This window comes from Phalacrocorax aristotelis, chromosome 5 (assembly GCF_949628215.1).
Source record: "Phalacrocorax aristotelis chromosome 5, bGulAri2.1, whole genome shotgun sequence".
NCBI classification, from domain to species: domain Eukaryota; kingdom Metazoa; phylum Chordata; class Aves; order Suliformes; family Phalacrocoracidae; genus Phalacrocorax; species Phalacrocorax aristotelis.
Window position 1 is genome coordinate 57,200,549 of NC_134280.1, and position 16,922 is coordinate 57,217,470.

Sequence of the window (16,922 nt, forward strand, 5' to 3'; positions counted from 1 at the left end):
TAAACTTTCCAGATGAAATAATTTAGTATTGATAACTTACCTAGACAATATTTCTTTATTTTCCAATAAAGAAAAAATATGCTTGAGACTTTTTAAAAAACAAAGTGAAAATCAAAAACGTTGTAATTGTATTTTTGAAGCAAGGCATTAAAGTGGGCAGACACTGGCCTTTTTTGACAAAGATGTACCTTTTCTTAATTGGTATGATAACCTATCTAAATCTGCCTAATAAGCCATTGGAAGGAAAAAAAAAAAATATCTAAAATTTGCTCATGGGTAGAGATAAAAAACAAACACACAGCAAACAACTCCATTTTCCTTAGGTCCATGAAAGTCCCTGTTCCTGTTCAAACAGTACGCTAGGGTTTACTTCCTGCTTCTGTCTGTGAAATCTAGGAAAGCAAGCTGGTAAGTCTGGACTTTGTCTACTCAGTGCCTAACGTGAATTTACAATAAAATTTTGCATTAAGCCAAAACATAATTTCTTTCCCTTGTGAAAATATACAAAAGACAGGTTATCTACAAGTGCCCACGGTAAGCTACAGCCATTGTAAAAGCCATACATTTAACAATAAGAATAAAGCGCCCATGAGCAAAATTCTGTGGACTTTCCTGAAGCTGAATCACTTATTCTGCCGCAAACTATGAAGCAAAAACTCCATCATAAGTTTTATGACTCTACAGTGCCTGATAACAAATTACTAAGGGAATATACAGTATTGCCCTTAAATAAGGAATGCATAGATTATATACCTTCCAACAGTGTCATAGACTACACTGACCTGACTCACACACCCTAATAGTAGTATATAATTACTTTTTGTTGCAGTAAAAGACAAGATTTTTCAAAGTCCACATTGCTAGGTGCAGAGACAGAAGTTTTAGAAAGCAAATGTCACTTCACTGCTGTGCAAAGAAAGATCTGGAAAGCTGAGAAGCAATTTGTAAACTCCCTTCCAGAACTAAACCAGATTAATACTCTAATGTTGGTTACTCAATTTCATCCTTTTTACATGTACACATTCAGCAGGTTTTATTGCATATCATTGTTCTCCGTATTTTCCACAAGATTCAGAGTAGAAAAGTGCAGAAGGCACTCAGCTTTTTATGAAGACAGAACCATTGAGAATGTATAACAATGTGTTTACATGCAGATCTGGCCTGAGTTTGCATGTTTCTTTGTGTGCAAGGGAAACAACAAAACTATCAGTAACTAATACAGAAAAAACCAGTGAGTTTTGGGTTTTATTTTGGTTTTTTGTTTTTTTTTTTTAAAGAAAGTGACTTAATCTCTCTCAATCCAACATGCATATTTAAACCTTTATAAAACAAAATTATTACACAGGTTGTTATTTTTAAATTATGCTAAAACCGATAAGCAGAAATGTCAAAAGAAGTTTTCACTTAATATGGGCAATCAGACCAGTTATGATCTCTGAAATACTGATATACACATTATTTCAGCACTGCTACAGTATCTGCTAGATTATTACACTGACAACATTAGAATAAAATCTACTCCAACTCCTTCCAAAGTTTGTTTAAATATTCATCTCAGATGGCTATCAGGTGTTTAGAAACATCTAAGTGACACTGTTCCGTTACAAAAAGCATGATTACTAAGAAAAGTCCCTTATTAATGTATGCAAACATTGCCATTTTCAACGGGTACCAACCATACCAAACAGTGTAACATTTTGCAGCAACATAGCAGTACATGAATAGCTGAGATTTCTACAAAGTTGATATTGACTGTAATTTTACGTATTCTTAGGAGCAGGATAAGAATAAAATATTTTTTCAATATATGCAACATGCTGATGTTATTTTAGTACTACATTTACATGAAAAAAACCCAATCATAATACATGATGTACTAACTATTACCTTGACATCCTGTCACTAAGCCATATAAATTGTATGATCTTACCTGCTCGTCGGGGACCTACATGATGAGTCAATGTCACAGATGATGATCTTTGTTTTGGTATTGTCAGCAAGTTCACACCAAAAGACCCGTTTGAATGAGATCCTTGGCTGAAAATAAAACGGTAAGAATGGTTTTTTCTTTCTTTCCTACCTTGTCTTTCATTTTCATTAAATAAAATGCTTATGAAATGGCCAGGCTGTTCTGATACAGGTCCACTACCATTCAACAAAAAGAGACTACCAGAAAGAAGTCAAATTCAAGATCAGCTAGACAATATATGTCAATTATACGGAATAAAAACTGCTGGGTACTGGGTGAAAGCAACAGAAAACTTTATGCAGTCCTGAAATGACACAATAAGTATATTCAGACCACATGCCATAGGTTTTTACTTTCTAACATGGTATTTACTTTTCTTAAATGTTTTAACAAAGCAGGCTATTTTCTAATATATCTGAGAACATTTAAAAGATTGGTTACTCTGGAAATAACACGACAATCTTACACAGCTTGCTTTTAAAATTAACTCTGCATATTTATTAATTAATAATTTATTATAATCTTAAACCTAAAGGTGTTTCTGACAGTCTTATTGTATGTCAGTAGCTAAATTGTTAAACTCGATTGTTGAATTCTGCCATCTGCTGTTCTAGGCTTGAAATTGCACCCAAATTCCAATTGTGTATACCCTTTAGCAAACAAAAACGTGATATGCAATTAAAAATAACTGTATACATGTATTGTAAAGTGAAAGCAGTTTATCTAAAACTAATTCTTTCATTTCAATATGGGAAAACACAGTATTTACCAGACCAGATTTAATCGTGTTTAATCAGATTTTAAACAAAAGTAAAATACAGAAATAACATTTGATCTCCCATCATTTGTTTAAATATATAACTATAAATATAAAAAATGAGTTAAAGTATAAACAAAGATTTACTCTTCTGAAGTCTGATGCTGACACATTAGTCAACTTTAAAACGTGTTTGGGTTAACAACTGGGATAGATTGAACTATTCACTATTTGTACACTGTTTAGCTATCACAGCTTACATGTATTCTTTTAAAGCACATAAAAATGCTGCAAGAGTATTTAGTGTAGGAAGACTATATATTAAGCAAGGTCAGTTCATCATAAACTTGTTTTTGAATGAGAAATCAAATCAAGAATTTGCATGCAAATAAAACAGCAGCTCTCAAGGGTTGTTTTTGAACACTGTCCAGATGGATAGAAAAAAATTCTAAGACATTGAATCCAGTATTTTAGCAATATTAATTTATTGTACCACTATGTAATATCTTTCTCAACTGAGCCAGAATTCCGTTGACAGCAGTCATTGTATGTAAAAAAAAATAATTATTCTTAATAAGCTTTCCTTCTAGTGAACAGTTTGCTGCTCTCCCTTTTTACTCTTAGCTTGCTCCTCCTTGCTTCTAGTCTAACATTCATTGGGCTGAATCAGCTCCCCAGAGCAAGAAAAACTGCCTTTGTATTGCTGTTCATTCAGTTGTTCACTCAAGGGGCCAACTCGAGATCCACAGCCAATGGCACAAAGTGCTCTAGGAATGCAGGACTGCCTCTTTTGGCTGTAGGAACAGCTATGCCAGTTCATCTATTTCATCTAACCTTGTCCGTAAGGTAGACACCCATAGGGGATTTTGAGATGATTATGTGTTTGTTAGAGGTTAAAGGCTTGGTAAGAATGATCACTGGTAGATGCAAGGAGACAAGGACAGTGCAAGTGTTAGGAAGAACTCTGGAGGGCAGGAAACAAAACCACACAAATGGAACACATATTCTAGGGCTGTATGGGGGTGGACAGGAGTAGGGCAGGGGAACGTAAGTAACCAGAAGTGCTAGTCATCAGGGACAAGAGAGAATTTAAAAGTGATGGAGTATGGGTGAGGATGTTTTCTGTATTGCTATGTTTAATTGGGTGAGCTTGAGTAGGTTCTTTGGTCAGTAGGAGTGTAAGGAAAGCCTCTGTAAACATAAACTGTGTCTGCACCAGAATTGCTGGGCCTCAAACGGAAGTCCCATAGTTTGTAAGTTTAAAGCCATTTCTCTGGTCTCCGGTTATTTCCAGTGGATATAACTGGGGAGATTCTTTCAAATACTGATAACTAAAGATAGTATTTTCATGATGATTTAAACTGCTGCTGCTACTACTGGCATCTTCAATTATATTTTATACACAAACCACAATTAAGTTTTACTATGGAAAAACTTGAAAAGCACATTTTATTCAAGGGGGAAAAGCCCCTGACAAGGGCCAAATTATTTAAATAGTTCACTTTAAAATTAAGTATAATATTGATAAATAAATTCTTGGACGTGTATATAAACTTTTACCCACTACTAGTAATTATCAGTTATCAGAGTTATCAGCATAACTCATATTAACTTTAAAAAACTGCATCTGTTATACTTTCCTTATGACCTATTAATGTCTTAAGAGACACCAAATATTGGGGGGGGGAGAGAAAGTAAAACCAGACACATTTTTATGGATTTAAGCTGCAACACAATTTCAAACATCTGTTGTACTTTTCTTACAAGATATTGAGCAAAGCCATACACGTTTACACATTTAAATAAAACTAAATGTGTGAAGTTTCACTTAGATACAACATTAAACAGAAAGAAAAAAATCCTCAAAGTGTAATCTTAATTCTGGAAATAAAACCTTTGTTTGCACCATACTGGCTAACAAGTAGAGAAGAGGTGACTTTCTTCATCTACGTTACTGCTTGCTTTATGACTGCAGGAATAATAAAAGTTGCAATATACACAACAGTGGCTACCAAATACAAGAAAGTTATATAATCTTTTTAATTAGAAAACAAATTTGGGGTTATGTGGAAGTTGGAAAGTGATACATCTTTTAAGTAAATAGGAGAAGGAGGAAGTCAGTAAAGGTTTAGAGGTTAACCTAACTTTTGTTTTGCAATCGTGTATGTTTGACTTTTTTTTCATTTCCTACTAAAACTGATACGCAGACCTACTTATTATGACAGCGCATGCCATTCCACCTCAGAATGACCTGATTTCTACTTGAGATCAGTTACAAGGTATAGTGTACAATTAACTTGAAACATTTTTCCAGTTTATGCTGGCAGAATTTGGAGACTTAATTCACAAGATTTTACATTAAATACTTCCACTGCCAAGTTCCAACGTTACAGACATGAACACTTTAGAAAGGCTACATTTATTATTGCCCTTGAAATGTGGTTAAGTGCTTACCTTAATGTGTTACATTCCTGATGAGATCTCTTGCTGTTACTCCGTTCCCATCTTGAAGATGTTGATTCTATAGACTGAATGCCAGGAACTCCTGAAGTTCGTCTCAGCTGTGGTGTTGGCAAGCTATTCCTGCTATTTAATCCCTGTTGAGTAATTTAACCATGGTTAAAGTATATATAATTAAAAACAGACATTAAAAATCTATTTATTGTTTGTGAAGAATCTTTATTGTTAATTTTTATAGTCAAACAGTAAGCATGGTATCTTACATTCAGACTTATCACTCAAGAAAATAAAAAAGATGCAATCAAATTACTTTGCATTCTAGGAATATTTTTTTTTGTGTATCTTTTTTTCTTTCCCCAAACTAAAACATGGCAAGACACTTGTACTCTGCAATCCATGTGGTCCAACAATTACTCTTCAGAACTTTAAAAATTGAGATCTAAAGATAGTCAGTTGCTGTAGGATCACATATTCTTTTTCTACACAGCCCAATCATACAACTACGCAGTCAGCTCTCCAGCTCTCAGGGTAGCCTGAGGTTTCGATAATTCAGATGCTAAATATTGACAGCGTGAGCACTGTGGAACTTTTGGGAAGGGTGATGCACAATGCACAGGCTCAGTTCTGGTCCATCAAGGCTCCGTCTCTGCTTCCATACCAGCCCCACAGAATCCAGCAAGCTTCCTGGGCACCTCTACCACTCCCAGCCTGGAAGCTGTGTTAGTTTAGGCACACTGCAGGCCTAACACTGGCAATCACTGTTGTACTTGAGCATAAAACCCTCTGCAAAACAGGGCAATGGCACTCAAACAGTCCTGTATGGAAATAACTCAGGATTTATTAGCTCTGCCTAACTGAAACACCCTTGGAAAATTATATTAATGTTTAAATAGCAACCAATAGAACAGATAGGATCACTGAACTGAAACTGCAAAGCCAGCTCTGGCATATCTGCATCCATTGCATAGATAACCTATACGTTGTATGTTAAAGGAATAATAATAATAATAAAAAATAACAACAACAACAACTACTCTCTGACTGCATTCAGTCCACAATCTACTTGTTAATTCAACCCTAGATTTGGCCATTCAATGGGGGTGGGGGTGTCAGGGAGATGATTCTTCTGCATAATACAGTTGTGTGTAATCAGACCTTGCAAAGCAAAAAGAATGCCAGGAAAAAATGTTTAACACAAAAAATCCATAGCAATATTTGCAGTATTGAGTAAGGTCTGCAGGGTTATGTGTGAGGACAGGTGACCCTTGGATACTACCACTTCAAAAGTCTGGCACAAATAATGACTTTGCAATTTGAAGCTTCATCAGGTGGTCAAAGGTCATACTTAATTAAAAAAGCTACTACATATTTTTAAAAAAAATGAAACAGTGTTGACACAAAAGAATACAGCCTCTTACCCTGAAAAATCAGGCTGCTTTGAGTCATTGACATAGAATGTACCCTGACTCTGCTTTGCTGCAAAGCTGTGGTCATAGCCAGAAAGGTGGAACTGGACAGGCAGAATAAGACCACCTTATGGACCACAGTAGCATGCCACAGTCCTTAACCAGCCCTACCAGAAAGAGAACCAGAGGAGTGTATTCTGTGTGCTATCATAGAGTGGTAGCGCTCTCAGGCTAGGGTGGACTTCTCTGTCAGTGGACCACATCGATCTAACCTTCATGCTCTCTACTACATGGGGAGCACAGCTGAAAAATCCCCAACATTGGAGGAGAAAGGTCCACTCCCTGAAACAAGTGCATGTTAGCACAATATGGAAAAAAGGCCCCAGCACCTGCACTGAATTACTTCTTCCTGGCTACTCTAAGAAAAAAGGAATACTGGGAATAGGACAAATCTCCAGAACTTTTCCCTACTAGATAAAGAAGCAGAGAATAAACAAAACATGGGCAAAGGACTAAGGAGCTTCTGATCACTGTATGCTAGCAAAGTCACTGGTAATCACTATACAAAGGGGAAAAGCTGTTCTGGAAACAAAATTTAGACTGTGCCAGGCATCAAGTTATTATGAAAAGACTTCCAGTTAAAAGCAATGACAAGGCCAGGTGACAAGGGATGTGGATACTCAAGTGCATGCCTAGACAACTTTTACTTGCCTGAAGTGTGCAAACTGTTAAAATCATGACTGTTGAGAACACCAGAAATCAACCAACCTGGCAAGCAGTTTAGTGTCATACACTAGGAAACCTGGGGACAGTTCTGTCATGATGGAAGTGAAAATTCTTTCTGTTTCTTAGTGGCACTAAGATGTTTTTTGTCTAACTAAGATTTCCTTTTTCTTTCTTAGGAACTTAAAGAGACTGATCAGTGAATAGCACCAACTGGGCAGTTTATGCTTTCTAAGATGGTGACTACCGAGAAATTCAGAGTAATAGTAGTAAATAACCAGTTATTGCTATCCTAAGGCCAGTTTCAGTTTCTTTCTTTTCCTTGTTTTCTCTTTTTTTCCTACCAAAAAGAACAGGCAGTTCCCCATCAGAAATCAAAAAAATAACTGAAAGCACTTTGGAAGCCAGTCAGGGAAGAGGAATAGAGATGTACATAATCCCAGCAAAGAAAACAATTTGTTTGAAATATGGAGGAGACCTTTCATATTCCAAGTCAGGGAAAGAGAGAATGGGAACCTTTCAATATAATCTGGAAGGTCCCATTTTTAAAAAAATACTTTCTTATTATTTTCTTTGGTGTGTCATAATCTGGAGTTTGTGCTGACTTGCCTCACTTTTGAAACAAAGAGAAACCTTTTCATTTCTTACAGTAACATACATAGGGGTAGATCTTTTTGGCTTACCCCTAAACATATACCAAAGTCAAACCTTCAGTGAATGATAGTGACAAGCACTATTTTATCCACCAGGTAAATTAATATGCCAACTTAAAGGAAGAGTTACTCTTAGGATGGAGGAAAAGATAATAGCTGTGAAGAACCATAATGTTTCAATCTCACATAATCTTTATAACCAGTGTTGAACAATGACTTATTTTTCATTTCAAACAATTCTGACTAGCTATATAGAAATTTTAAAAATAATGAGTTACATTTTCACATTCACATAGATTATGTTTTTCACATTGGTATAACAATCCTCAGCCATTTAAAATAAAAAATCCACAAAGAAAAACGTGCTGAATGACTATGATCCCTACCCAACTGATTTCTGCAGATATCCATGTGACATTCCAAGGAATTTCATACTGTGATGATTCTGCAGGATGTTCAACAGAGTAATCTGTAGACACTGAGCTTTCCCCCAAAAGCATTTGTCTTGACAATGGTTCCCTACGGACATTTCACAGGCTGAATCTGGCTTGAGGGAGCTTATCTGGCTCCAAAATACTAAGCCAACAAGTTGATCAGTTTGGGCCAAGCTGCCCACTGCCTGGAAATGGAAGCAACTACAAGGCAGGGATGTCCCAGACCAGCCTCTACAATAAACAGCCTCAAGCTGCCAGTACCGTGCTACCCTAGAATTATTAGCTCTGGTGCACTGCAGCTGAGTTTCTGTATTTGAATGTTTTTCTACCACATTCCTTAACATGTCATATAGCAACTACACTCTCGCTTTCATTATTTACCCTAGATAATGGAGAAGTGCCAATAGATTTACACACTGGTCCAATAGCGTTATGTGCTGCACAGAAAGAAGAGATATTTTTGCTTTTAAATAGCTGATTTGCTGCTGTCTGATAGCTAGTTTGATGATCAGAAGAGTAAATTTTTTGGAAAAAAAAATTGCCAATGAAAAAGCCACAATGACAGCAACTGTTAGATCAAGAACGTGGGAGAATCAAGAACAGCCCTGTTCGTACCATATCATGAGAATATAACATCTTCAATTTAGATTTGCTTTTAGGTTTTGGTTTTTTTTAATCCTGTGTTTATTTCAAGGAGTCATGTGTTCAGAGTGCAGACCAGCGCTTTTACCTGTCTATACATCAACCACTTCAATTTGCATTTTGGTACCTATCTACATTTCATTCAATGTGTTTTCACAGCTGCTCTCTTTTAACCTTAAATGTAGTTCACATGCACTCAGTAAAGAAGCTACGATTCACACAGGAACACTTTCCAGTTGAATTTTCCTTGATAATTTCTTCAAAAATTGCAACACACATGAATGAAAATTAAAGTCAGATGACCTTGAGCAGCTTTCGATCTCCTTTTTCAGCAGGATCCTCTATTTCTGGACACGGGAAGAAACCAGGAAATGGTGTGAATGGACTAGCCTTTGGCCTGCACGTGCCTGAGAATGCACCAATCAAACTATTAATGCTTCGAAGGGAAGAAATCACGTGTGGTGGAAGGGATGGGTCAGTCAGGAGTTCTGTGAGCATGCTCCGAGCCTCATTTAGTACTGGAAGATCAACTCCGTTTCCACTGCCAGCATTCTAGAATAGATGAAAATGTTGCAAACTATTAACATGTGAAAACATTTCACAGTATTCTATGTTTTAAACAAGCATCTTATCCATTGCATATTTAAAAAATAAATAAAAAATCAATGCAATGGATTTTTCTTTTAAAGAAAATATACACATATAGACATATTCAGACTCCATTTTTTGCAGGTTTTTTTCACATAATAAAAAATACTTCAGAATTCAACATTAGCTTTCAGTTTATTTTTATGTGTTGAAAAATAAAGGTCTGGTGCCAATTTTTTATCTCAATTTTTCATTACTCTGTCTCAGAATCATTCAAAACCCATGTCGACATGTTCCTGTGCCCCCTGCTCTAGGTGTGCCTGCTCAAGCAGGGGGGTTGGACAAGATGGTCTCCAGAGGTCCTTTCCAACCCCTACCATTCTGTGATTCTCTCTCTTCCAATAATATCAACAGAAATTTTCACGGCCAAACTGTTATAAGCCCCTTACAGAGGTGCAATTTCCACAGTTTCATTACTTTCATTAACCGTGATTCTACTGAAACAAATCCTAACAATTTGGTCAAAAAAGTGATTAGTTTTTATTTGGCATAATTCTCTGAACAGGAACAGCACTAGCTGGTGATATGAGAGAGGGGGGGAGAAACAAGCAGTCAAGAAAAAAAGGTGAGAACCTGGTACACCTGGGTTTGGTGACATGGCTGGGGAATCACTCCCTAACCTTATGCTAATGGAAATTTCAAAAAAACTGCTCCCATCTTAGGTTTGGGACTGTTCTCATTTACACCACAGAAAGGAGATCCCTGCCCATTTGCTCCGAACTGCTAAATATCAAGCCTCTGCTACACGGAGTTAGAATGTACTAGGGCAACTTAGGTAAATAAAACATCCACTGAAAAATTGAAATCTGTCAGTTTACAATGAACTGAGTACTCAATCGCATATCCCAAAAGAATAATTAGATTCATAATACACTGACCTGGTAATAGGGCTTGTACCATTGCTTTAAATCCCAATCCCAAAGTATCATCTGTAGAGAAAAAGAAGAGTAATAGGTGATACAATAATGCTGAAAAACAACAATGGATTAAATCCTGATGATGTGATGTAATATAAAATGCTTCTCCCTTTGTGTTTTTATACGTAACTTAGACCATTTTCTCAGTTAATGCTACCCCAGTAAAAGAAAAGTTTGAAGAAATTGCATGGAACAGAGATATCTTAATGACAGAATAATTACATGGTCTTATTTCAATATTTCTAGATTGTTTATAAATCATTTAACATGTACACTGGATTAGGTGGTGACAGTGCTTTCCTGCTTCTATTCACCTCAACTTATAAAAGCAAATCTATCCTAAAACCTCCAATATATAACTTTTTTCTTTCTGGAAGCATTCAAACAGTAGCAATTTTGTAACTACAGCGCAGAAAGCACCACATTAACATAATTTCTTTTAAAAAAGACAAAAAGCTCCCCAATATCTCAGGTTAAAAAAATCTGTAATTTTAAAGGCATTTTCTTCAGGAGGTTTTGTTAGGTTTTGCTTGAATATGGTTACAAATCTACGTGTTCTGAATAACTTCACAAAACCCACCAAACCCACAGAAGAACGTCAGCAACATAATCTGAAGATACCATCAGCTTCAAGTACGTCAATGGCACTCACTTAATTTTTCTTCTATACTGACAAAAAAATAAAAACAACACACAAGAAATGAAATTCAGATGTCTGTTTTGCTTCGAAAGTGTTCAGTCCTCGTGACTTCTTGACAGGTTCTAATTATTCTCTAATAAATTAATTCATTTGCACAACATGCATTCACAAAGTAAACAAATATAAAGATAACCATTTTTTTCTTCTTTTCCGTAGCTACAGAGCACAAATAAAGTGCCAATACCCCACTTGGTAGGTCATATCCTGCAGTCCTGTAAGTTTTTCTACTTATTTTTATAGGTTTGTTCCTCTAAGACTAACCGCTCTTTCAGGAAGAAAATACAATGTTCCAGGCTGGCAATTGTCCAGCAGAAGGTGCAGAAAGTGTCGATAAAGAAACACAGACATGTCAGCAGTACCCAGGCTGGGGCAGCACTTAAAGGCTCTTTTTCTCTTGTGTTATCTTTACAGAGATACAATTAAACCATATTTAAAATTAGGAATTATGACATCCACTTGCTATGAAAAGTGAAGAGATCTATCATTAAGTATGCAATTCAACTGGGAGTAAGTTATGCTATATCAGAAAGTCATACCGTGTAAAGCAAGCAGATCTAAATCAAGATGTAAGAATTGAAGAGTTTGAATTTTTTTTTTTTTTTAAGTTATTAGTCTAGCTACCATCTCCTCATTGTTATCTGGCCATACCCATTTTGCATGATACATTTGGTTTTAGCACTATCATTGTAAAGATGAAGGGGTTTTCTTCCATAACAAACTAGAATAAATTGTCCATCTGGAGAGGTTGGGGCTTTGGTTTTTTCCTTCATTCTCAGGTTTCTCCTTCCAGATGGACATTTATTTACTGCATCAAACACAAGTAAATCTTTTGGTTTCATTCTGTCCTCCTAAGCTCGGACAGAGACTGCATTAATCTGCTTCATTGACTTTTGACTCAACCAGCAACAAAGGTCAGATGTCCACATGGATTTTGTTAGTTGTATTAGCAACCTTTGATACTAATGGTCCACGAAGTTGCATCAGCTTGCTTGCAATCTTGCAGCCTCCATTAGGGGACACAAAAGAGATTTCCCTTCCCCCAGCTCTTCTACACATTTTATTTTTCTTTTAAATATGTGGTATGTTAGCTAGTTTTATTTATTTGTTGTAAATGAGATCTTAACAAAATACCTATGCTCTTGCTAACTCCAAAACATTCCTGTACCAAACCTTTAACTGCACAACTACTTTTACTGATGCAACCTCGTTTATTCATCCTTTAAGCCTTTGGGAGCTTTTGCATACATGTATGTACACACGTGCATGCTCACATAGATGTACTGTTATAACTTGCGGGTTCAAACTATATGACTAAAAAAGTTCAAAACCTTCCTCTTTTCGCTTTATCTCTGCTACAGTAAAGAAATAGGCTCAAAGTTGCAGAGGCAGATAATATTCAATGGAAAGTATTACTGTTATATCTTGCGTCCAATACCCAGTATACTCAAGGCAAAATAATGTGCACAGCTCAGGCAAAATTTAATTCTAATGCAAATAAAGGTCTGATATTTTAAATGGCAGCGTACCACTTTATACACAATTTTAATTAAATGAAAAATTTCATAGCTTGGATTCTATGATGGAAAATTTTCTGTTGTCATTGAAACCAGAAGATCTAAGCTTCTCCACTGACACCAATTTTACAGCAAAGAAACTAAACCACTTTTGAAACAAACAGAACTTAAGTTTACCTGTACGTTGCCAACAGGGTTGGGTTTGTTTTTTTTTTTTCATTCACTATATATCACCATTAATTAGAAGTCATATCTCCTGAGAGAAGACAGGTGTAGTATATTAACACACTAGCAGGCTATCACAGACTACATTAGCTGTAAAATTTTCAGGGCTCATTCCATGTGCCACACATTGAAGTAATTAAAAGGAGCTGATGGAAATTTTAGGCACAAAGTAGCAATCTCTTCTACTAAGCACAATGGAAAAAATGTAGACCACTATACAATGAATATTTTTTCCATGGTAAATACATCTTGGTACATCTCCATAGTAATCAAATGCTTACAGGTTAATAGCGAAAGGGGGGTTATTACCTTTTCTTAGATGCTTACAACACACCACAAGATGGCACTCAAATCCAGAAAGCCTACCCCACAAAAACGATTTCGGGAGAAAGGATCAGAAACCAGCAGCATACTCCTTAAACAGATCTTCAGCAGAATTGAAATGGTTTGAGGGACAAGGGGGGGTGACAGTTTTGAAGGTTAACAGCTGAAAAATGCTGCTTCTTCACAAACACTTCTCTGTTTAAAGAAGAATTTACTCTTTACCATTCTGTTCAGAAACTAACCGAAAGGAAACTGTACCTTGTTTCTCACTACCTACCAGACTTAGTTTAATTAGCCTAACCCCAGGTCTTGCAAGTAAAATCTGGAATACTAAAAAAGCAGGATTTTTGTCATTATTTTTGTTGAGAGTTTGGCAGAGAGTTAATTATTTACTGTGGGTATCAACAAAAGTTACAAAGTATTCCCAGAGTTGGATTAACATTACAACAGGAGTAAAAAGGATACAGTTTATTTTGACAATGGGAACAGATCAAGAGACCTCAAAATAGGCTTAGGCAGAGCCTCAGCAATTTTTGATTTTGCAACCATAAGACTTGTTGCAGAAAGATCTGTACTCTGTAATACTAAGATTTTGTAATCCATTGCACATAACATTCTTCCTCACCTCCAACAAGAAACACCTGATCTAGGAGGGACTTGAGTCACAAAAGTTCCAAGCTACAACTTAAACTCCTGCGTAGCAACTCACACACTTTGGCTTTTGTGCATCTGTTGTCAGTGTCAACATCACAGCAATCGCACATCTGAGAGGTCCTCTGAAAATAAAACTACAAGTGGGCTCTGATATTGCAGATGAACTTCTGAAAGGTGAGAAATGCATAGCCCTCCCCCCATAACCATGTATACCAAATTACCCATCAGCTTGCAGAGAAGTTCTCATACCAGCCTGACTCTAACCTCAGAGTCTCCCAGTCCATCCAAAGAGCAATGACCACACTTCCCTGGTTTTATATAGCTGCCTGTCAAGCTGATCAGGGTTTTGAAGGACAGTTAATAAAAAAAAAAAGCAAACCCCATGCATAAAACAGAACTATGCCTTGTTCTTTAACAGTCAGGAACTGTATTCTGTTTAACTATAATAATTGAATCTATTTAGCCTAGGAAATAAATTTCAACACACTTAAAAGACGACAAGCCAGCTTACAAAACCCTCTGAGTACAAGTGACCTTTTCTGATTTAGCTGCCATCAGCCAGTGATGGGTTTAAGTCAAACTGAAACATGTTGCCCAGAACAGGCTACGGGTGTCAACACAGGAAATTTACAGCACTGGAGATAAATTTTTTTTTAAAAGGCTAAAAAAGTTGTTAAAGCTCAACAAATTCTCCACAGAGTTGCTACTCTGAAGAATGAATATTATGTTCAGTTCTATGGATGCTTAGTCAAATCTAAGGAGATTTTAAATACATATCACTTACTGGAAATATGCAAGAAAATTGACAGTAGGCATGAGATGTTATCCTTTATTTATATTTTCTCAAACAATGAAAACAGTATTTCCATATACTCCAGAGGAATTTCCATGCAATTTGAACACAAGAATTTGAGAATCAACTTATCTGACACTATTTTTAATCCACCTGTTCACTTGGGGGGGAGGGGGAGGAGGGGGCAAAGAGGCCCTGATTCAACAGAATATCAAACCAAGAATTACCAAAATTTAAGGACGGCACTTTTGTAAAGCACACATTGTTAGCAACATCAGAAACATTTGTTACAAAAGTCACAAGGTATCAGTAATAAAGACCTTCCCTAATACAGCAGCAGGAAGAAGCAGTATTAATTTTCACAACAAAAAAGGAAAAAAGTGCTCCTCTGAGAAGCTTATAGTCTAAATAAACTAAAAACAGATGAGAAGTAGGAGACAGACAATGAAAACCATCAGACCTTCAGGGACTTGTGTTTTGTTTTTAATGATTTTTCTATATAAAAAGCTATCTTTCCTATCATGGGGCAGCCAGTGTTTCCAGGGCCTGTAACAGATGCCTTTCAGAAACAAGCTGATGCCATGGAGGGTGGAGTTCTTTTGAATCTTTGCACGAGTGCTACAGCTCCATTGGCTAAAGCCATGTTTGAGGAGTATTTTAAACTTCTAAAGGCTTAAGCACAATAAAAGCCTACAGGTTTACTTTTCTCAAGTCATAAACCACTAAAATTACTATAACAGTACACTAAGCATTTCTAAACTTGAAAACAAAACAAAACTCTAATACTCAACTCAAACTATATTTGGATCGATAACTGTGTAATGACATTTTCAGAACAATTTAACTTACAAAATACAAAATCGTATCATCTTAGCTACTCAAGAATTGCTTGTTTGTGCAGTTATAGTAAGGACAATATTCATACTTACAGAGAGATTTAATACACAGCTACACAAAAAAAGAAGTTTCAGAGTTTAGATATCTAAAAATCAATTTTAAAACTAACATATAACTAATACGTATGCTCCATACCCTAAGCTGAAATGTGCACACCATCTAAGGCCATGCCCAATGTTATGATTGTTTGATTGCCTAAACTAGGTAAGTGGGAAGTTTTACTTTCAATGATGAAACTATTCAGGAGATTCAGCATGTGCTTTAATGCTTATTAAGAAAAGAAAACTTGTCCTATTTGACACCACCCATTCACATTCCATACTCCAAAATTTTAATGGAGTAAAAGTGAGTACAAAAATGAGTTTCTACTTCTGACTGAGTCTTTCATTGATCAAATATAAAAGATTCCTAGTTGCTAGTAGCATCTGTTTGACACCATTAGGCATTAGCTCCGTAAATAAGTATTTCCATAGCAACCAAGCATAGAATTAACTAAACAATGAAACCAACACCATAGCAACTTGATTCAGAAATCAGCGCTGTAAAAAATCACCTCATTCAAAAGCAAAATTCTACAACCAGATGAGGAACTAATTTATTGTAAAATATGAAAAAGGTTACATTACATATCCATTTCTTTTCATGACTGCCTTTCAAACAAGACTGATGCTAGGTTCATTGCTTTTATTTCTAAATTAGTCTTTTGTAACCACTTACAATCAATTAGCTTTTTAAACCCATGTAATTTAATGGTACAAAAACAAACACAGCAGTATACAACCTAGAAGTCTTGAGGGTTTTATTTAATTATTTATTAGGACTTTTTCCCTCTCTGTGTAGAAAAGGTAGATTTTGAAAAATGGTATGTTATTAAGTAGTTAACCTGTATTCAGTATGACACTAAAGGTGATGCAACCAAAGAAAGACTCTGTCAAACTAGAGGTAGCATCATTTAGATAATACAGACAATGTTCTGTTGTGAAATCTTGCAGGCCGAACCAACAGCCACTTCAGTAGATTATTATGATCAAGACAAAATACAGCACTTGGAAAAGCATTCAGTATGATACTTCAGGCATTTACAGTCATGATGATACTTCTCCACCCACTAAACCTTCCCAGGAAAATAAACGGGTCAGGAAAAAACCTAGGATACTTTTGGAATCCTAATACTTACCACTCCTGACTCTACAAAATTTATTTATC

General features: G+C 36.0%; 1 protein-coding gene across 1 annotated transcript in view; it reads right to left on the reverse strand.

Annotated features, from left to right (window-relative positions):
- PDE3B (phosphodiesterase 3B) overlaps positions 1–16,922 on the reverse strand; it is a 98,217-nt gene that overhangs the window by 20,552 nt on the left and 60,743 nt on the right. The window contains exons 2-5 of the mRNA XM_075094717.1: positions 10,571–10,621; positions 9,348–9,596; positions 5,181–5,323; positions 1,931–2,037 (exon numbers count right to left, since the gene is read on the reverse strand). Coding sequence (XP_074950818.1) covers positions 1,931–2,037; positions 5,181–5,323; positions 9,348–9,596; positions 10,571–10,621 — 550 coding nt within the window. The remainder of the gene's footprint in view (positions 1–1,930; positions 2,038–5,180; positions 5,324–9,347; positions 9,597–10,570; positions 10,622–16,922) is intronic.